The sequence below is a fragment of the Protopterus annectens genome, chromosome 6.part1, assembly GCF_019279795.1.
Source record: "Protopterus annectens isolate FY-2018-M chromosome 6.part1, PAN1.0, whole genome shotgun sequence".
In the NCBI taxonomy this organism is placed as follows: domain Eukaryota; kingdom Metazoa; phylum Chordata; order Ceratodontiformes; family Protopteridae; genus Protopterus; species Protopterus annectens.
In genome coordinates this window covers 84,377,806-84,400,443 of record NC_056738.1, presented here as the reverse complement: position 1 = coordinate 84,400,443, position 22,638 = coordinate 84,377,806, and the positions used below count along the sequence as shown (strand labels likewise).

General features: G+C 45.0%; 1 protein-coding gene across 3 annotated transcripts in view; it reads right to left on the bottom strand.

The window, feature by feature from the left end:
• GORASP2 (golgi reassembly stacking protein 2) overlaps window positions 1-22,638 on the bottom strand; it is a 1,358,808-nt gene that overhangs the window by 354,088 nt on the left and 982,082 nt on the right. For all 3 annotated transcript variants that reach the window (XM_044075519.1, XM_044075518.1, XM_044075517.1), the window contains one exon: window positions 17,437-17,523. In XM_044075519.1, the coding sequence (XP_043931454.1) occupies window positions 17,437-17,523 (87 nt within the window). The remainder of the gene's footprint in view (window positions 1-17,436; window positions 17,524-22,638) is intronic.

The window sequence follows — 22,638 nt, the reverse complement described above, 5'->3', positions numbered from 1 at the left end:
CCTGTAAGGTTGAGACTTGTCCTCACCTCCTTTTGGGGTTGAGGTCCCCCACTGTAGTTGTCTGTTTGAGCCTTGGGGTTGAGATCTGCCTCTTGGGCATCTGTATCTGCCTCTCTGTGGCCAGTCTGACACTGGAAAGGACCAATTCTTTGTTGGCCAATTTCTGCTAAATCGAGGTGGCTGTACCTGTATGAAATCTTTGACTGTTTGCATAGATTTATCTTTATCCTCCATTTTCTTTAACACCTCTTCTGCCTTAACACCAAACAAGGTATCATGCTGTAAAGGAGCATTCAATAATTTTGCCTTAACATGATCAGGTAAACTCTGTTCTTTTAACCAAGCATGTCTTCGAATCACAGAACCTGTAACTGCGGCTCTACAAGAGGTCTCTAAAGCATCAAAACCACATTGTAGAATATGTTTTCCCACCTGTTCAACTGCATGCAATAAATCCTGCATTTCTTTACAATCAGGAGCTTCTGAGCTTGCAAGCATTTTCTGTTTTAACTGAGCCATTAAATATTGTTGGAACGTAAGCATGTGAAACTGGAAATTTAAAGCTCTTACTGCTAAAGTTGCAGAAGTGTATACTTTCTTCCCCCATCTATCCAAAGCTCTGGAATCTCTGTCAGAGGGTACTGGATTTTTTGCAATGGAAGCCTTAACTCCTTTTGGACCCTGGGAAATAGTTTCTGGATCAGCCGAAGGGTTTTTATAAAGAAACTTGAGAGAGTCTGGGACTCTATAATATCTATCTGGCTTGGCTGGTGCAGGGGACAAAGAATCAGGAGATAAGCTGGATTCAGAGAACACATCATCCACAATATCAAGCACAGGCGGAATAGCCAAGGGCCTGTGCTGAGGCAATAAAAGGAAATCCCTGAGCCTTTTCTTGGATTCTGAGTAATCCTGACTTTCCCAATGGAAATGTTCCCTCATGGTATGTAAAGTTTCCCCAAAAGAATAATCCTCAGGAGGAGAGGTTGAAGGGATAGATTCTTCAGCATCAGAGTCCTCGTAGGGGGGTAGAGAGTATCCCTGGTCTGAAGAGGAATCAGAGGAAATGGAAACCTTATCAGAGGAATCATAGTCTGTATCCTGCCTAGGCCTTTTCTCAGGAGGAGGCCTTTTCTCAGGAGGGGGATGAGAACCTCTGATTAGAGTAATGAGGTCTTCGGCCATTTTAAGCATCTGTTTCTTAGACATGGAGGTCTGTCCAGGAGAATGCTGTACTTGTTTCTTTGTCTTTAATGGTACTTTTGTCTTGGCTGTTGTTTTAATGGTAAGTTGTGAAGGTCTGAAAACACCCTCAGAAGCCGATGCCTGCTCAGCGGCTCCGGACCCATCTGAGGGATTAGTTTCCGTAGGCCCAATACCTTGAGTTTCCAGAGGCCTAGTTGTCTCCACGTGGGAGTCGGTGGCGGCCTGCAGCTCTGAGGTAGCGGGGGTCAGGGGCTGCGAAAGCGCCTCACTGAGAATTGGCGACTGGCCTAGAAGAGGTTTTGTCGTCGGTTTTGGACCTCGGATGCCTGTCTTTATCCTTGTCCTTGCATTTTTTCGGTATTGCGGTCGTTGGTTGATCCGACGGCATAGTATAATTGAACCTTTGGCCAAAGTAGTGCAAAGCAAAATCAAAACGTCTTTTTATAGTGCATTTGTTAAATCTAGCACAAAACTGACAACTAGTGACGTCGTGATCAGGACCTAGGCATGGGATACAGTAAGAGTGGAAGCCCTTATGAGGTATTTGCTTCCCACAAGAAATACAATTATTAGCTTTTTCTGACATCCGTCTGAGGCAAGAAAAAAGTTTCCCCAACGGGGTACTTAGCTTTATTGAAGACTTCGGATCTGAAATTCGACTTCGAAAATCTCAGGAGTCGGCCGACCGGCATTTGCGAACTGCTTCTGCTTCGGGCACCGCGCGGCAAGAAAGACTGAAGAAAATGGTGTCGAATGCATCTTATATACCCCTGGCACACTGACGTCAGGGAAGAAGCGACAGCAACCGACGCCGGACCAAGACTTTGTAACTCTGGCCGACTACGGGACCACCTGACGGCAGGATAACCCAAGTGTAAGACTGCAACAGTGTAACACTATGAACATCCTGGACTGCAGCCATGTTTACACCCGAACATCTACATTTATGGTAGGTACAAAACTGTAATATGTTCATCGTGTTACACTGCTGCAGTCATTACACTTGGGTGGAATCCCAAAGTTGAGGTAGGGTGGCTGGTTCTATAAGGCATTAGGGGTGGCTATAAGACCCTGCAGCACAGCAGTGGTGAAGCCAGCTCTGGATTTGGAGTATAAAGGCAAATGGTAATGCTTGGTGAAGGTATGCACAGAACTCCATGTTGCTGCTTCCAAAATATCCTTGGTAGGTACTCCTCTGAGGTAGGCAGTTGAAGTGGCAGTTGCCCTGGTGGAGTGAGATCTAATGCTGCTAGGTACGTTCCCCATGGTGAGTAAGGCAGAAACGTATACAATGTCCTATCCATTTTGAAATAGTCGGTTTTGAAATGGCTTTTCCCTGTGCTCCTGCAGCATATGCTACCAATAATCACTCAGATTTTCTGAAAGCTTTGGTTTTGTCCAAGTAGAAGCGTAACTGTCTGTGAATGTCCAAAGAATGTAGTAGTCTCTCCCCTTTGTTCTGTGGTTTTGGATAAAAAGTTGACAAGTGAATAGTTTGGTTTAGAGCCACACTTGATACCACCTTTGGCATAAACGTAGGGTTAGTTCTTAAAGACACCCTGTCCTGGTGGAAAATGAGGAAAGGTTCCACTGCCATTTAGTGCCTGTAATTCTGAAACTCTTCGTGCTGATGTTATTGCCAGAAGCAGAGCAGTTTTCCAAGAGATATATTTTAATTCTGCTGTGTTAGCTGGCTCAAAAGGAGGTAAAGTTAATTTTTCCAAAACAAAGTTGAGGTCCCAAGTTGGAGTAGGTGCTCTACGGGGCGGTCTTATGTTTTTAGCCCCTCTGAGGTACTGTTTGAGCAAAGGATTAGAGAAAATTGGTGGATCCGTGCTGTAATGAGCAGAAATGGCAGTGGCGTGGATCTTGATGGATGAGAAGGAGAGGCCCTTGTCCAGCATCTCAGTTAAATATTGAAGTATCTGAGGAATGTTTGGGACAAGAAGGTCAAGGCTGTGCGCCTGGTTCCAGGCACAGAATCTCTTCCATTTATCAGAGTAGGCTTTCCTGGTGTTAGGCCTTCTGGCCTCCAGAATGACATCCATAACAGCTTTGGAGAGAGGCATTGCTTGCTTGACTAAAGAATTTTCCATTCAGCTAGGTTTAAGGTCTTTAGCTGGCTGTGAAGTATCCGATTGTTGTGCTGTGTCAGCAAGTGTGGGATTTGAGGCAAAATCCAGGGTGGTTCTTGTGCTAAGTTCTTTAAGATTGGGTACCAGTGCTGGCGTGGCCAGTCTGGTGCAATCAGGATCATCTTTGGCTCTTCTTGCCTGGCTTTTATGAGTACCTTTGGAAGGAGAGTTTAAGGTGGGAAAGCGTATACTTGCAGGTTTTTCTAGCTGAATAAGAGGGCATCCACTTTCCATGCTTGTGGATGGTAACTCCCTGTGCAGAATTTCTGTAGTTGGCTGTTCATTGGGGATGCAAACAGATCTATGTCCGGGCTCCACCATTTTTGTGTTATCATTCTGAATATTTGTGGATTCAATTCCCATTCGTGGGGATCCATGATGTTTCTGCTTAGGTCGTCTGCCAGCGTGTTTTTCTCTCCTGGCAGGAATTGTGCTTGCAGATGAACTTGGTAGTCTAGAGCTGTGTTCCACAAGGTCATGGCTTGTGTGCAGAGGGGGTAGGAGTGCGTGCCCCCTTGCTTGTTTATGTACCACATAACTGTGGTGTTGTCTGTCTTTAGTAGTAGTCCTGGATGCAGCAGGTCTTTGAAAGCTATAAGTGCATTTTGTACAGCTAGCATCTCTTTTTGATTGATGTGAAGATACCTTTGCGCTGCGGGCCACTCGCCCTGAATACATTTTCCTGCTATGTGTGCTCCCCAGGCGTAATCCGTTGCATCTGTTGTCAGCGTCTGCCTGGCTGTGGGTTAAGTAAAAGGCTGTCCTTTGTTGAGGTGACACGCTTGAGCCCACCATCGAAACTCCTGTTGAAGGCAAGGAATTAGTGGTATAACTGTTTTCAAACTTTGACAGTGTTGAGACCATACACTCCTTAGGTACAATTGTAATTTCCTCATATGCAGTCTGGCATATGGAATTAATAGTATGCAAGATGCCATGTAGCCCAAGGCCTGCAGAATTTTGTCTTGCAGGGAGCTGGGTCTTTGTTGCCATCAATTGAAAGTATTGAGTCAGTTGTCCTTGCTTGTCTGGCGTGAGATAAGCCATCTGGGCCGTTGTGTTCAAGATGGTACCCAGGAATATTACCTCTTGTGAGGGCACTAGTTTTGATTTCTTTTCGTTTACTGTGTACCCCAGGCAACTTAATAACTTTTTTATGAACGCCAGATGCTTTAAAAGAATGTCCTTGTTCTCTGCTTGAATCAGGCAGTCGTCCAGGTATGGATAAATTTGAATTCCTTTTTGTCTGCAAAATGCAATTACTGGTGCCAGGCACTTTGTGAAGACCCTGGGCGCAGTAGATAAGCCAAAGGACAGTGCAGAGAATTGATAGTGCATTGAACCAGCTATGAATCCGAGGTATCTTCTGCAGTTTTGTCTGATAGGGACATGCAGGTATGCCTCCTTGAGGTCCAAAGTCACGAGCCAAGCTTTCTTGCCCAGCATGGGAAGAAGCTGCTGTAGTGTCAACATTTTGAATTTCAGAACATCCAGTTAAGTGTTTATAGAAGAAAGACCCAGAATGGGTCTCCAGGTTTTGTCCTTTCTGGAAACCAGAAAGAGTCTTGAGTAAAATCCTTGTCCTTGCTCCTGTGGTGCTACCTTCTGAATAGCTCTCATGTATCAGTGCTGTAATTTGTTTTTGAGCCTCTGCCCATTGATATGGTGGCAGGTTTGGCATTCCTTTTATCCTTGGTAAGGTACGAAAATGGAATCTGTATCCTTGAGAGACAATGTTTAGGACCCATTTGTCTTTTCTGATGATGTGCCAGTTGTCTGCAAAAAATGCTAATTTTCCTCCCAAGGGAGCTGCCAGGAGAGATTTGCTTGGTAGTTTGAGGATTGAGTCATTGTGTTTGTCTTCTGCTAGCTTGGGGCCTGTCTTCTCCTCCTTTCTGGGTAGCAGTACCCCATTTGCGAGGTTTGTAAGGGCCTTGTGACTGACCTCTCCCCCTTGGACGTCTGTATTTGCCCCTCTGTGATCTGTCAGAAGCTGGAAAGGACCAGTTTTTTGTTGGCCAATTTCTGCTGAAACAAGGGGGGTGTACCTGCAAAAAAACCTTGACCGTCTGCATAGACTTTGCCTTATCCTCCATTTTCTTTAAAACCTCTTCTGCTTTGACACCAAATAATACATCCTGCTGTAAAGGTGCATCCAATAAGGAAGGGTTTGTTCTTTTAACCAAGCATGTCTACATATGACAGAGCCAGTAACAGCTGCTCTACAGGAAGCTTCCAATGAATCAAATCCACATTGTAAAGTATGTTTGCCCACCTGTTCAGCTGCATGCAACAGATCCTGCATTTCCTTGAATTCAGACTGTTCAGTATGTTTGTTCATTTTTTATTTTAATTGAGACATTAGGAATTGCTGATATTTCAGCATGTGAAACTAACAATTTAATGCTCTCATAGCCAGAGTTGCTGAGGTGTACATTTTCTTTCCCCATCTATCTAGGGCTCTGGAATCCCTTTCAGAGGGCACAGGATTTTTGGCCATAGAAGCTTTAGCTCCCTTAGGACCCTGGGAAATTGTTTCTGGGTCAGCCACAGGGCTTTTATAAAGGAATTTGTGTGAGTCAGGTACTCTGCAGTATATGTCTGGTTTGGCTGGAGCAGGAGGTAGAGAGTCTGGATTTAGACTAGACTCCAAGTAAACATCATCCACAATATCTAAAACTGGAGGGATAACAAGAGGTCTGTGCTGGGGTAGTAAAAGGAACTCTCGGAGCATTTTCTTAGAATCAGAGTAGTCCTGGCCTTCCCAGTGGAAATGTTCCCTCATGGTATGTAAAGTTTCCCCAAAGGAGTAGTCTTCAGGGGGAGATGCTGAGGAATAGAGTCTTCAGCATCAGAGTCTTCATAAGGTGGAAAACTGTAATCCTGTTCCTCAGAAGAATCTGAGGAAATTGAAACCTGGTCAGAAGAAGCATAATCCTCCTCTTGTCTTGGTCTTTTATCAGGAGGGGATGGGAACACCTGATTAGGGTAATCAAATCTTCAGCCATCTTAAGCATCTGTTTCTTAGGCATGGGGCCTTGAACTGTAGACTGATGTACAGTCTTCTTTGGTTTTAAAGGAGTTTTAAGCTTAGCATAAGATTTAATGGTGAGTGTAGTCGGTCTGAAGACACCTTCTGCAACCGAAGGAGTTTCCACTGCACCGGGGTCTACTTTTGCTCCGGTGTCGTAAGGGCCTAATGAAGATGGCTGCGTCGGCCTAGTACACTCCGCTTGAGAATCCGCAGCTGTCTGGGGTTCCAGTTCTGCGGTCGTCAGGGGCTGCGTAGGTGCCTCACTGAAAACCGGGGAATAGGTGACAGGCCCAGCAGAGGCCTCGGAATCTGGCTTGTTCCTAGGTTGCCTGTCCTTATCCTTGCGTTTTTTATGCATGACGGTCGTCGGCTGCTTCGACGGCATGATATAATTAAATTTCCTACCAAAGAAATGTCATGCGAAGTCAAAACGGCGTTTGATAGTTCGTTTATTAAACCTAGCACAAAACCGACAACCTGTGACGTCGTGGTCTGGGCCTAGGCAAGGAATACAATAAGATTGGAAGTCCTTATGAGGTATTTGCTTCTCACAAGAAATGCAATCGTTAACTTTTTCTGACATCGGACTTAGGCAAGAAAAGGTTCCCCAATGTGGTACTTAGCTTTATTGAAGACTTCGGACTGAAATTCGAATCGAAAATCTCAGGTGTCGGCCGACCAGCACTTGCGAACTGCTTCTGCTTCGGGCACTACGCGGCAAGAAAGACTGAAAAAAACGGTGTTGGATGCCTCTTGTACACCCCTGGCTCATTGACATCAGGGAAGAAGCAACAGCAACTGACGCCGGACCAAGACTTTAGAATTCAGGCCGACTGCGGGACTGCCTGATGGCAGGATAACCCAAGTGTGATGACTGCAGCAGGGTAACACGATGAACATCTGCTGTTCTACAGGAGGCCTCTAAGGAATCAAACCCACATTGCAAAGTAAGTTTTCCCACTTGTTCAGCTGCAGGCAATAAATCCTGCATTTTTTTTAAATCAGGAGGATCTGAATCTGGAAGCATCTTTTGTTTCAACTGCGACATCAAATATTGCTGATATTTTAGCATGTGAAACTGGCAATTTAAGGCTCTCATTGCTAAAGTTGAAGACGTATATACTTTCTTTCCCCATTTGTCTAATGCTCTGGAATCTCTGTCAGGGGGAAAGTACAGTTTTGTACCTACCATAAATGTAGATGTCCGATAGGTATGCATCTGCAGTCATAACATATGGGTTGTCCTGCCTCAGGCAGCCCTTTGGTCGGCCGGATTCCAAAGTCTGGGTCTGGCCTCGGCTGATGTCGCACTTCACCCGACGTCATAGCTCCTGGGGTATAAAGGCATCAGCCGACGCCATTTTCCTCAGTGTTTCTTGCCCCAGATGCCAGGTGCCCTCTAGGAAGGCTAAATTTGTATAAAAGTAGAAAATTCCAAACAGTAGAAATCAAAAAGTACATATACATATATACATACAAACAAATACACCATAATAGATTCCCCCAGCTAGCTAAGAGAGGGGTAAGTACCCTAGGAATACCACAGAGGGGAAGGAGGGTGGGTAATCCTGACTGCAGATGCATACCTATCGGACATCTACATTTATGGTGGGTACAAAACTGTACTATGTCCTTCAAGGATGCATCTGCAGTCATAACATATGGGTAGAATACCATAGCCAAACTGGGGGAGGAGGCACTAAGATAATGATGGTGTAGTTAAGATCCCTTGTAAAACTGCAGTTGCAAAACCTGCTCGGGATCTGGAGTATAAAGTAAGATTGTAATGCTTGGCAAATGTATGCACGGAGCTCCAAGTAGCAGCTTCTAAAATGTCTTTGGTAGCCACTCCTCATAGGAAAGCTGTAGTGGTGGCTGTAGCTCTTGTGGAGTGAGGCCTGATATTTTCAGGAGTTGTCTTTCCATGAAATGAGTAGCAGAATCAAATGCAATTTCCTATCCATTTTGAGATCGTCTGTTTTGAAATTGCTTTTCCTTGCACTCCTGTTGCATATGCTACCAGAAGCTGGTCAGTTTTTCTGCTGGCCTTAGTTCTGTCCAGATAGTAGCGCAGTTGTCTGTGTACATCCAAGGTGTGTAGTAGTTTTTCCCCCCTGTTCTGTGGGTTAGGGAAGAATGTAGGTAAATGAATAGCTTGGTTCAAGGATACCCTGGATACCACCTTTGGCATAAAAGTAGGATTGGTTCTCAGAGACACTCTACCCTGGTGAAAGATAAGGAAAGGCTGCATTGCCATTAATGCCTGTAACTCGGATACCCTTCTTGCTGAAGAGATAGCTAGCAGGAAGGCAGTTTTCCAAGATAAGAACTGTAAGTCTGCTGTTGCTGCTGGTTCAAAAGGGGGAAGTGTTAATTTTTCAAGCACAAAATTGAGATCCCATGCAGGCAGAGGTGGTTTCCTTGGAGGTTTTACATTTTTGATCCCTCTCAAAAATTGTCTGAGGAGAGGATGAGAGAAGACAGGAGGATCCATGTTGTACTCTGCTGAAATTGCTGATGCATGAATCTTAATGGAAGAATAGGACAGGCCGTTGTGGAACAGTTCTGCTAAGTATTCTAGGATGTGTGCTAGGTTTGCTAGTGTGACATTTGTTCCCTTTGCTGCACTCCAAATGAGGAATCTCTTCCATTTGGCTGAATATGTTTTCCTTGTGGAGGGTCTGAGCCTCCAGGATAATGTCCTTAACCCTCTGAGATAAAACAGGTTGGTTTTGTTTTATGCAATTTTCCAAGCAGTTAGCTGCAGCGTTTTTAAGTTTGGATGCAGGGTCTTGTAGTTGTTCTGCGTTAGAAGTAAAGGACATAGAGGTAGAGGCCATGAGTTCGTCCGAGACATGCTTCTCAGTAGCGGGTACCAATGCTGCCTTGGCCAGTCTGGAGCTATCAGAATTACCTTTGGCTGTTCCTCTCTGATCTTCAGTAGAACTTTGTACATCAATGGGAGAGGTGGAAAGGCATATACTGTCAGGGCCTTCCAGCTGAAAGAAAGGGAATCCACCCTCCAGGCTTGTGGGTGGTATACTCTTGAGCAGAATTTCTTCAGTTGGTGGTTGAGTGGGGAGGCGAACAGGTCTATCTCTGGCATTCCCCATTTCTTTATGGTTTTGAAGATGTCTGGATGCAGCATCCATTTTGTGAGCATCCGTGGTAGTTCTGCTTAAGCTGTCTGCTAGTGAATTCTCTTTTCCTGGTACGAATCTGGCCTGCAGTTGGATGTTGAGATTCAGGCCTAAGTTCCACAGGTCTATTGCCATCCAGCATAGAGGGTATGAATGTGTGCCTCCCTGTTTGTTGATGTACCACATGACTGCGGTATTGTCCGTCCTCATCAGCAGGTGTCCTTGCTGGAGGAATGATTTGAATGCCTCGATTGCATGCTTCACTGCCAGCATCTCCTTTAGATTTATGTGTAGATTCAGCTGGTCTTGGGACCATAGGCCTTGGATACACTTGTCTTCGATGTGTGCCCCCCAGCCTAGGTCTGAGGCGTCCGTGGTGATGGTCTGCCTTGGATGTGGTTTGTGGAAAGGCAATCCTCTGTTGATCTGGCAGGCCTGAGCCCACCACAGGAATTCTTTTTTCAGGCATGGAATGATTGGTATCAGGGCTTCTAGACTGTGTCTGTGTTGAGACCATACATTCCTTAGGTACCATTGTAATTTTCTCATATGCAGCCTGGCATGTGGGATCAAGATTATGCAGGATGCCATGTAACCCAGGGCCTGCAGGACTTTCCTTGCAGTAAGCTGAGTTTGTCTTGTTAATGCCATGAAGTAGACTGGTAGTTGCTTTTGTTTTTCTTCTGTGAGAAAAGCCATCCGAGTTATTGTGTCCAGTTCTGCACCCAAAAATGTTATCCTTTGGGATGGCACTAGTCTTGAATTTTGTATGTTGACTGTGTATCCCAAAGCTTGCAGCAGTTGTATGACATAGGCCAAATCCTTTATTATTTTTGTCTTGTTGTCCGCTTGTATTAGGCAGTCGTCCAGGTATGGGTAGATTTGAATTCCCTGAAGCCTGCAATGTGCAATTACTGATGCCAGGCATTTTGTGAATACTCTGGGCGCAGCAGATAAGCCAAAGGGCAATGCTGAGAATTGATAATGCTCTGATCCTGCAAGAAATCTGAGGTGTCTTCTGCAATCTGGTCGTATAGGGACGTGCAGGTATGCCTCCTTGAGATCTAGAGTCACCAGCCAAGACTCCTTGCCCAACATGGGAAGAAGTTGCTGTAGGGTCAGCATCTTGAATTTTGGAACAATGAGATATGTGTTCAGTGCGGACAAGTAGAGAATAGGCCTCCATTGATTTTCTTTTCTTGGTACAAGGAATAGTCTGGAGTAAAATCCTTGGCCTTGTTCCATAGATGGTACCTTTTCTATTGCTCTCATCCTTAGTAAGCTGAAGATTTGTTTTAGAGCCTCTGACTTCTGGCTTGGTGGAAGGTTTGGCATTCCTCTCTTTTTTGGTAGAGTGTGGAAGTGAAACCTGTAGCCTTTGTCTATTGTTTGCAAAGTCCATTTGTCTCCTGTAATGCAATGCCAGTTTTTTGAAAATAAAGCTAGCTTTCCGCCCAAGGGTGCTTCCAGTTGTTCCCTAGTAGGCGGAATCAGAGCCAAGTCATTGTGTCTGTCCTGTGGAAGTGGTTGCAGCCGCAGTTGTGGCGGCACTTCTCTGGTTGGCAGGGACCCCTTGATTGACCTCTGCCTCTTGGGCATCTATTTCTGCCTCTCTGTGCTCTGGAGGTGTCTGGAAAGGACCAATTTTTTGAAGGCCAATTTCTGCTGAACCTCGGAGGTTGAACCTGCAGAAAATCCTTGACTGTTTGGACAGATTTTGCTTTTTCTTCCACTTTCTTTAGAACCTCCTGTGCAGGGGAGCCAAATAAACTTTGTTTCTCCATAGGGGCATCTAGGAGTTTAGACTTAACATGGTCTGGCAAGGATTGCTCTTTTAGCCAGGCATGCCTTCGAATCACTGCTCCAGTCATAGCTGATCTAAATGAAGCCTCCAGTGCATCATAGCCACATTTTAAGAAATGATTACTGACCTGCTGAGAGTTGTGTACCAAATCCTGAAGGGACTTATGGTCTAAAGGTTCAGGAGAGGACAGCTTTTTATTCAGCTGATCTAACAAAAATTCCTGGTACTGTATCATGTGAAATTGACAGTTTAAAGCCCTGGCAGAAAGAGTAGCAGATGTATAAACCTTTTTACCCCATCTCTCTAATGCTCTGGATTCTCTTTCAGAGGGTAGAGGTTTTTTGGCAGAGGCAGCTGCAACACCTTTAGGGCCCTGAGAAATGGTTTCTGGGTCTGCAGCATGGGCCTTATACAAGTGGAAGCGATAATCTGGGACCCTGTAGTATCTGTAAGGTTTGGCAGGGGCCAGGGGAAGAGAATCTGGGGCAGTACTGGCATCATTGTATGCATCATCAACAACTGATAGTACAGATGGGATGGCTAAAGGCCTATGCTGTGGTAAGTGTAAAAAAGTCCTTAGCCTTTTCCTAGAATCAGAAAAATCCTGACCCTGCCATTGGAAGTGTTCCCTCATTGAGTGTAGAGTTTCCCCAAATGAAAATTCTTCTGAAGGGGAGGCAGAAGGAATGGAGTCTTCTGCATCAGAATCCTCATAAGGTGAGTATGGTCCTTCCTGATGTTCAGATAAATCTGAACCATCCGAGGAATAGTCAGAGGAGAGAGGTTCAGGGGGTTCAGTCCTAGGCCTCTTTTCAGGAGGGGGTTGTGAGGCCCTGTCTGGGTGAGGTTGGGATCCCCTGATCAGAGAAATAAGGTCCTCAGCAAGGCTGAGAATCTGAGAACTTGAGGTAGGTCTGTGAGAGGGAGCTTTTGTAGGTAAGGCCTTGGAAAGTTTAGCTGCTTTAGCCCTGGAGAAGGCCTTCATAGACATAGAAGCAGGGGGTCTAGCTGCCCCACGTGCAGGAGTAGAGATGTCCAACGGAATGGTGTCGGACAAATCTTGTGTGCCTGCTTCTTCAGTAGGAATTTCTGTAGCCGACTCAGTCGGGGCCTGTGTGGCCTCGGTTGTCGGAGGCATGCTTTCGGCCGAAGGGAGAACCAAGGTCTAGGTTTCAGCCGAAACCGAGACACTCGCGGTAGGCCTAACCGTGGTTTCAGCCAAAACCGCGGGCCGCGAGTGTCGGTCCTTTTTCTTGCGTTTTTTAGCTAAATGTGTAGTCGGAGTCTCCGACGGCATTTTATATGCAAAAGCGGAGCCAAAAAACTCTTCAGCAAACTCCGACCGACGTCTAAGAGTCCGTCGGTTGAAGGAAGCACAGGCTAAACAAGCTGATATGTCGTGGTCTGGGCCTAAGCAAGGAAGGCAGTAAGAATGGAAATCCTTATGAGGTATTTGTTTCCCACAAGTTAAACAATTATTTACTTTGTCTGACATCGGATGAGGCAAGAAAGAGTCCCCAACGGGGTACTTAGTTTTTTTAGAAGTTTTCGGTAGCTGAAATCTCTGGATCTCACCGACCGGCACTTGCGAACAGCTTCTGCTTCAGGCACAGCGCGGCAAGAAAGACTGAGGAAAATGGCGTCGGCTGATGCCTTTATACCCCAGGAGCTATGACGTCGGGTGAAGTGCGACATCAGCCGAGGCCAGACCCAGACTTTGGACTCCGGCCGACCGAAGGGCTGCCTGAGGCAGGACAACCCATATGTTATGACTGCAGATGCATCCTTGAAGGACATCTGGGTTTTTTGCTGATGAGGCCTTAATCCCTTTGGGTCCCTGAGAAATAGTTTCAGGGTCAGCAGCAGGGCTTTTATACAGAAATATGTGAGAGTCAGGGACTCTGTAATATCTATCAGGTTTAACTAGGGCTGGAGGTAAGGAGTCAGGGTTTAAGCTGGATTCCGTGTACACATCATCCACAATATCTAACACTGGCGGAATAGCAAGAGGTCTGTGTTGAGGTAATAAAATTAAGTCTCTGAGCCTTTTCGTGGATTCTGAGTAATCCTGGCCTTCCCAATGGAAATGCTCCCTTATGGTATGCAAGGTCTCCCCAAAGGAGTAGTCCTCAGGCGGAGAGGCTGATGGAATTGATTCCTCAGCATCAGAATCCTCATAAGGGGGGTAAAGAATATCCTAGGTCTGAGGATGAATCTGAAGAAATGGACACCTGGTCGGAAGATTCATAGTTTGCATCCTGTCTGGGCCTTTTATCAGGAGGGGGGATGGGACCCCCTGATCAGGGTGATTAGGTCTTCGGCCATTTTGAGCATTTGTTTCTTAGGCATGGAAGCCTGTCCTCATCTGTTTCTTTGTTTTTAAGGGGGGCTTAGACTTAGCAGAGTGTTTAATGGTTAACTGGGTAGGTCTGACAACACCCTCTGAAGCTGTGGATTGCTCAGCTACTTCGGTTCCCTCTGAATGGTTAGTTTCGGTAGGCTGAAAACCTAGAGCATCCGAAGGCCCAGCCAGCTCCATGTGTGAGTCGGAGGCAGTCTGTGGTTCTGTGGAAGCGGCTGTCAGGGGCTGCGTAGGCACCTTGCTGAAAACCGGAGAACTGGCGACCGGCCTAGAAGAGGCCTCATCGTCAGTTTTGGGCCTCGGATGCCTGTCCTTGTCTTTGAGCTTTTTACGTATTCCGGTCGTCGGAAGTTCCGACGGCATGGTGTAATTGAATTTTCTGCCAAAATAATGTCGGGCAAAATCAAACCGACGTTTAATAGTGCACTTGTTAAACCTAGCACAAAACCGACAACCAGTGATGTCGTGGTCTGGGCCTAGGCATGGAATACAATAGGAGTGGAAATCCTTAGGAGGTATTTGCTTCCCACAAGAAATACAGTTATTAACTTTTACTGACATCGGTCTGAGGCAAGAAAAAGTTTCCCTAACGGGGTACTTAACTTTGTAGAAGACTTCGGTTCTGGATTCGGAATGAAAATCTCAGGAGTCGGCCGACCGGCACATGCGGACTGCTTCTGCTTCGGGCACCGCGCAGCAAGAAAGACTGAAGAAAATGGCGTCAGCTGCATATTATATACCCCTGTCACACTGACGTCAGGGAGGAGGCGACAGCAACCAACGCCGGACCAAGACTTTGGAACTCAGGCCGACTGGGGAACCACCTGACAGCAGGATAACCCAAGTGTAATGAGTGCAGCAGTGTAACACGATGAACATCGTAAATATTTCCTGCATGACTCCCTTATGGGGATGTGCAGATAAACTTCTTCTACGTCTAGAGTGACTAACCAGGCATCCTTGGCTAGCATAGGGAGAAGCTGTTGCACGGTAAGATTCTTGTATTTTTGGGATCACCAGAAAGGTGTTGAGAATTGAAAGATCTGGGATTGGGCACCAAGAGCCCACTTTTCTGGGCACCAGGAAAAGTCTGGAGTAAAAATCCTGACCCCTTTGTTCTACTGGAACAGGTTGAATAGCTCTGACATTGAGCAGGGAAAGTACTTGCTTTTGAGCTTCTGCCCAATGGTTTGGAGGAAGGTCTGGAAACCCTCTTGGGGTTGGCAGTAGAATATGTACCCGTGGGATACAATGTTTAGGACCCATCGGTCCTGAGTAATGGACATCCAGTTTTTTGCATGAAGGGCAAGTTTTCCTTCTAGGGGCACAAGTAATTTGGCAGGGCTGGGAAGGATAACAGAAAAGTCATCATAAGGGGGCGGCTTACCACGCCCTATTTTTGGGGTGGGGGCACTCCATTGTTTAGATCTCTGCATACCCTGAGACTGTAGTCTGGGTGGCCTGTTTCCCCTGGGTCTGGTCTGGGAAGGCCTGGAAGGGGCTGGAAAGGACCACTTTTTAGAAGGCCAATGCCTACTGAATCTCGGTGGTTGCACTTGTAAAAATTCTTTGAGAGTTTGCATAGATTTAGCTTTTTCTTCCATCTTTTCAAGAACGGCTTTTGCTTTGGTGCCAAACAAAACAGTCCTTATTTAAAGGGGCATCTAGCAATTTGGATTTGACATGATCTGACAAGGTTTGTTCCTTCAGCCAAGTATGCCTTCTCAGTACAGACCCAGTGACTGCAGCCCTGCAAGATGCTTCTAGGGCATCAAAGCCACACTGCAAAGGATTCTTACTAACTTGGTTTGCAGAATGCATTAGCTCTTGTAAATCTTTATTTTCTGCACAATCTGGAAATATAATTTTTTGTTTAATTAGTTCCATAATATGTTGCTGGTACTTCAACATGTGAAACTGACAATTCAGTGCCCTGATGGCAAGAGTTGCAGAGGTATATACCTTCTTGCCCCATCTGTCTAAAGCTCTGGAATCCTTGTCCGAAGGGGTAGGGTTTTTGGCTGTAGTAGCCTTAATACCTTTAGGTCCCTGAGAAATGGTCTCTGGATCCGCAGTAGGATTCTTGAAGAGAAATTTGTGGGAATCAAGTACTCTGTAGTATCTGTCAGGTTTCCTGGGGGCCGGGGTAATGTATCTGGAGTAAGACTGGATTCTATAAAAACATCATCTACAACATCCAGGACAGGGGGTACACCTAGAGGCCTGTGCTGAGGCAACTTTAAAAATTCTCTGAGTCTCTTTTTGGACTGAGGGTAGTCTTGGCATTCCCAGTGGAAATGCTCTCTTAAAGTATGCAATGTTTCACCAAAAGAAAGATCCTCTGGAGGGGAGGCAGAGGAAATGGATTCCTCTGCATCTGAATCCTCATAGGCTGATAAGGACATGTCCTGATAATCAGAAGGGTCAGAGTCATCGGACTCTTGGTCTGGAGAATCAGAAGGAAACTCAATTCTTTGTCTCTTAGAAGGTGAAGGCTGGCGTCCCCTAATTAGGGGTAATAAGGTTTTCAGCCATTCTAAGCATTTGTTTTTGTGGCATGGGAGCTTGAGCATGCACTTTGGTCATCTGTTTTCTAGACATAGTGCATACTCTGATCCTAAGAAACTCAGTCACTTTGGCTAAAAACAGAGTTGTCTGATTCGAACATTGGTAGGACGGAATACACCCTCAGAAGCTGGTGCCTGCACAGCGGCTCTGGACCCATCCAAGGTAGAGACATCCGCAGGTTCCATAGTCGAAGAAGCATCTCGTGGCATACCGGAGTCCGAATGGGTCTCAGCAGAGGCCTGCGAATCCACAGAAGCGGGCATCAGGGGCTGCAAATGAGCCTCACTAAGTACCGGCAGAATGGCGGCTAGCTTAACGAAAGCGTCATCGGCAGTTTTAGACCTATGCGGTCTGTCTCTGTCTTTATCTTAACTGTTTTTTGGAAGATCAGTTGTCGGATGGCTTATCAAAGCCATTTTGGAATACTGAGAACAAGAGCAAAAGAATTCAGTGATAAAGATAGCCTGACAATGAATGTTTCGGGCGTTAAACAAGGCACAAAACCGACAGCGAGGGATGTCGTGGTCTGGGCATAAACAGGTGACACAGTAAGAATGAAAATCTCTATGAGGTATTTGCTTTCCACAGGCAAGACAATTGTTAACTTTTTCTGACTTTGGTTAGAGCAAGAAAAAAGGATCCCCAACAGGGTACTTAGCTTTAGAAGACTTCAGGATTATAACTCGAAAATTTCAGGCAGCGGCCGACCGGCACTTGCGAACTGTTTCTGCTTCGGGCTCCTCCTCGGCAAGAAAGACTGATGTAATGGCATTGGCTGCCTGTTTTATACCACTGACGACCTGACTTCATGGAAGAAGTGACAGCATCCGACGCAGAAATACTAAGACTTTGGTATTCAGGCCAACTGAGGGCTACCTGCAGGCAGACAACCCAAGTGTGATGACTGCAACAGTGAAACACAAAGAACATCTAATCTGCACACATTAAATATGAAAGCAATCACAGCACAGAGATTGTAGTTTGCCTGTTATGAGTGTACTTTGAAAGCTTTAAGACCAAACTATCACTGTGAAGAAGAGGGCAATACAATATCAAGCATTATTACCCTCTACACGAGGAAGTACAAACATAAACATTTAAATCCTATGCAAACAAAAATACTAAGTATAAATTCATGTCTTCACTTTCTTCTGCTATAATACATCAGATTAAATTATTTCCCTTACCTGGCAATGTAGTAGAGGGATTTACTGGCGATAGGTCACTTACAGATGAAGACATGTGCGTAGGTAATACAGGTACAGTAGGAACTCCTTAAGGGAAAAAAAAAGTACATTGCCACTAAGTTGAACAAACATTCCATAAAAAATTATGCCACTTGCACGCCAGAAAACGTAAGTCTACAATTCTGTGAGGTACTTCCATGACAGAGGATCTTTGAGGAAAAGACGCCTGCAGCAATATAACAAATGCTCTTTATTCCCGTGTCTCTCACCCAGTTTCTTTTAAACCATAAGGAAGTCCACCATGAATGTAAATTCCTGCATATGCTGTTGCTTCTCTGACATCAGATATCTCATGCCCACAAAAAAGCCGTATTACAGTGCACAATACAACAGGTATGTATTCAGTCTCATCTGATCTTTATGACTTTCTGGAGTTTTGACAAACTGCAGTTCAGCACAACTCTGAACACTGCCAGGGATGTACACTTCCTACTAGTGGACATCACAAAGTACAGTTGTGTACACTTACCATAAATGTAGATGTTCGAGTGTATTCATTGCTGCAGTCATTACATTTAGGTAATCTGCTGGCAGGTTGCCTTCAGTCGGCCTGATTAACAAAGTCTTGGGTCCTGCGTCGGTTGCTGTCCCTTCTTCCATGACATCAGGGGTATAAAACATGCAGCAGACGCCATTACATCAGTTTTTCTTGCCCCAGATGTCAGGAGCCCCCCAAATGGGTAGCAATATATATATATATATATATATATATATATATATATATATACATATATATATACATATATATATATATATATAATTTAAAACACAAAAAATATACCTCCAAACAAAAGCATATACACCAAAAAGGCTTTTAAGTGTAGTAAAAGAAAGTAGAGGCATAGTAACCAGGACTGCAACAGTGAATACGCTCAAACATCTACATTTATGGTAAGTGTACACAACTGTACTATGTTCTTTGTGTTTCACTGTTGCAGTCATTACATTTGGGTAGATTCCCAAAGCTATGGTTGGGAGGATGGATTTATACAGCATTAGGACTGGCTATAAGGCCCTGCAAAACAGCAGTGGCAAAGACAGCTCTGGATTTAGAGAAAATTGGTAAATGATAATGTTTGGTGAAAGTATGAAATGAACTCCAGATAGCAGCTTCTAGAATATCCCTGGTAGGAACACCTCTGAGAAAGGCTATAGAAGTAGATGCAGCCCTGGTGGAAGGGGATCTGATCCCCTGGGGGATAGGTTTTCCATGGTGCTTATAGCAGAAATGAATACAATGGCTTATCCATTTGGAAATGGTTTGCTTTGAAATAGCCTTTCCCTCTGCCCCTGCAGCAAATGCTGCCAGCAGTTGTTCAGATTTTCTTCGAGATTTAGTCCTGTCCAAGTAAAATATAAGTTGTCTGTGTACATCCAATGAATGCAGAATCTGCTCCCCCTTGTTCTGTGGATTGGGAAAGAAAGTTGGTAAATGAATGGTCTGATTAAGGGCCACACTGGATACCACCTTGGGCATGAAGGATGGGTTGGTCCTGAGCGACAATCTGTCCGCATGAAAAATGATGAAAGGCTCCACTGCCATAAGGGCCTGTAATTCAGAAATCCTTCTAGCCAAAGTGATTGCTAAAAGGAAGGCTGTTTTCCAGGAGAAAAATTTTAAGTCTACAGTAGCAGCTGGCTCGAAAGGAGGGAGAATGAGTTTCTCCAATAGAAAGTTAAGGTCCCAGGTAGGGGTTGGAGCTCTCCTGGGTGGTCTCAAGTTTTTGGCCCCTCTAAGATACTGCTTTAGCAGAGGATGAGAGAAGAGGGGAGGTTCTGTGTTGTAATGAGCTGAAATGGCTGAGGCATGGATTTTTATGGAAGAAAAAGACAGGCCCTTGTGAAGCATCTCAATTAAGTATTACAAAATATGAGGTAAGTTGGGCACTGCTGTGCTTATCCCTTGAGATTGATTCCGGGCACAGAATCTTTTCCATTTGTCAGCATAAGATTTTCTAGTACTAGGTCTTCTTGCCTCCAAAATGACATCCATCACAGGTTTGCTGAGGGATGCTAAGGGGGAATTTAAGTGATTAGCCAAGCTGCAAGATTCAGAGTTTGGAGCTGAGGGTGCAGAATTTGGTTGTTTTGCTGAGACAGTAAGGAAGGTGTCAGAGGCAGGTGCCATGGAGAGATTTGAGACGGACTGCGTAGGAGTGGGTACCAGTGTTGGCGAGGCCAGTCTGGAGCAATCAAAATAATTTTTGGTTTGTCCTGTTTGACTTTTAGCAGAACTTTGGAGAGCAGAGGCAGAGGGGGAAAGGCATAGAGTGACAGGTTTACCCAGCTGAAAGACAGAGCATCCACTTTCCAGGCTTTTTTGTGAGGAGTTCTTGTGCAAAATTTGTCCAACTGGTAGTTTCGGGGTGAGGCAAAAAGATCCATGTCTGGGCTCCCCCATTTGAGTGTCAACATGCTGAAAATCCGTGGCTCCAGTTTCTATTCATGTGGGTTAATGAGATTTCTGCTTAGTTCGTCTGCCAAAATATTCAGTTGTCCTGGGAGGAACTGAGCTTGCAGTTGTACCTGATAGCTCAAGGACGTGTTCCACAATGCCATGGCTAGTCTGCAGAGGGGGTAAGAATGTGTACCCCCCTGCTTGTTAACGTACCACATAACTGTGGTGTTATTCATCTTTACCATTAGTTGTCCTGGATGAAAGTAGTCCTTGAAGGCTGTCAGTGCATTCTGAACAGCTAGCATTTCTTTTTGATTGATATGAAGGTGCATTTGAATTGGGCTCCATTTGCTCTGAATGCACTTCCCTGCCAGATGAGCCCCCCATGCATAGTCTGATGCGTCTGTAGTTAGGGTTTGGGTGGCAGGGAGTGGTGTGAATGGCAGTCCCTTGTTTTGGTGGCAGGCATCTGCCCACCATAGGAACTCTAGTTGCAGACAAGAAATGATAGGAATCACTGTTTCCAGGCTGTGACAATGTTGACTCCATAAACTCTTAAGTACCATTGAAGTTTCCTCATATGCAGTCTTGTATATGGAATTAGAAGAATGCAGGAGGCCATGAACCCCAAGGCTTGCAGTATTTGTCTTGCAAATAGCAGGATTTTTGTGGCCACCTGATTGAAATAAGTCACCAAATTAAGTTGCTTTTCTGGCGTAAGGAAAGCCATCTGAGCAGTTGTATTCAAGCTTTCACCCAGGAATGTAATTTTTTGAGAGGGTACCAGTTGCGATTTCTTTTCATTTATAGTGTACCCTAGACAAGTTAGAACCCTTTTTACAAACACCAGATGTTTTAGAAGAAAGGCCTTGTTTTCTGCCTGAATTAGACAATTGTCCGGGTATGGATATATTTGAATATTTCTTTGCCTGCAAAATGCAATTACTGGAGCCAGACACTTTGTAAAGACCCTGGGCGCAGTAGACAAGCCAAAGGGCAGTGCAGAGAACTGATAATGCAAGCAGCCTGCTTTGAAGCGGAGGTATCTTCTGCAAGATTCCCTGATTAGGATATGCAGTTAAGCCTCCTTTAAGTCTAGAGTTGCCAACCAGGCATCTTTGCCTAGCATAGGAAATAACTGGTGAAGAGTCAACATCTTGAATTTTGGAATGTCCAGAAAGGTGTTTAGATTAGACAGGTCCAGAATTGGATGCCATGATTTGTCTTTTCTGGGTACCAGGAAAAGTCTGGAATAGAAACCTTGTCCCTTTTCTTCTTCTGGTACTAGTTGAATAGTCCCCATGTTTAAGAGGGAAAGTACTTGTTTCTGGACCTCTGCCCACTGTTTTGGGAGAGGCCCTGCCATCCGCTTGGAGTTGGCAACGTGTGGAAATGAAATCTGTATCCCTGGGATACTATATTTAAAACCCATTTGTCCTGGGTTACAAGTTGCCAGTTTTTTGCATGAAGAGCCAGTTTCCCCCCCAAAGGGGCGGCTAAAAGGTAAGTGCTTGGTAATTCTAGAGTAAAGTCATTGAGATTGCTTGCCACAGGGAGGTGTCTTGTTTCCAGATTTGGAAGAGGAGGCACCCCATTGCTTAGTTCTGAAAGTCCCTTGGGACGGAAACCTGGTGCCTTTCGATTGTCTAGGTTTGACTTGAGTGGCTCTGGAAGGAACTGGAAAGGACCAGTTCTTAGTACCAATGCCTACTAAATCATGGAGGTTGCACTTGTAAGAAATCTTTCACAGTTTGCATAGATTTAGCTTTATCTTCCATCTTTTTTAGAACTTCTTCGGCCTCATTACCAAAGAGACGGCCCTGTTGCAAAGGAGCATCCAACAATTTTACTTTGACATGAGCAGGCAGAGATTGCTCTTAGAGTCAAGCATGCCTTCTAAGCACAGACCCAGTTACAGCAACCCTGCAAGAGGCCTCCAAAGAATCAAAACCACATTGCAAAGTATGTTTTCCAACTTGTTCAGCTGAATGCAATAAATCCTGTAAATCTTTATTTTCCACACAGTCAGAAATCAGCATCATTTTCTGTTTAAGCAGTCCCATGATATGCTGCTGATATTTTAGCATATGGAATTGACAGTTTAAAGCCCCAATTGCCAAGGTTGCAGAAGTATATACCTTCTTATCCCATCTATCCAGCGCCCTGGAATCTCTATCAGAAGGGGTAGGATTTTTAGCAGCAGAAGCCTTAATACCCTTGGGGCCCTGAGAAATAGTTTCAGAATCCACAACAGGATTTTTGAAAAGGAATTTGTGCAAGTCAGGAACCCTGCAGTATCTGTCTGGCTTACAAGGAGGCGGAGGCAGGGGAATCTGGAGCCATACTAGATTCTGAAAACACATCAACAATGTCTAGAACAGGAGGTATAGCCAAAGTCCTGTGCTGAGGAAAAAGAAGAAAATCCCTAAGCCTCTTTTTAGATTCAGAAAATTCCTGACTTTCCCAGTGGAAATGTTCCCTTAAGGTATGTAAAGTTTCCCCAAAAGAAAAATCCTCAGGGGGAGAAGCAGAGGGAATTGAATCCTCTGCATCAGAATCCTCATAAGTAGGTATAGACAAATGCTGTTCATTAGAAGAGTCAGAAGAAATTGAATCTTGTTCAGAAGATTCGTAGTCAATTTCAGCCCTAGGGCTCTTTGAAGGGGGGGGGGGTTGGCTACCCCTGTTTAGAGTAATTAAATCTTCAGCCATTTTGATCATTTGTTTTTTAGGCATAGGGGCCT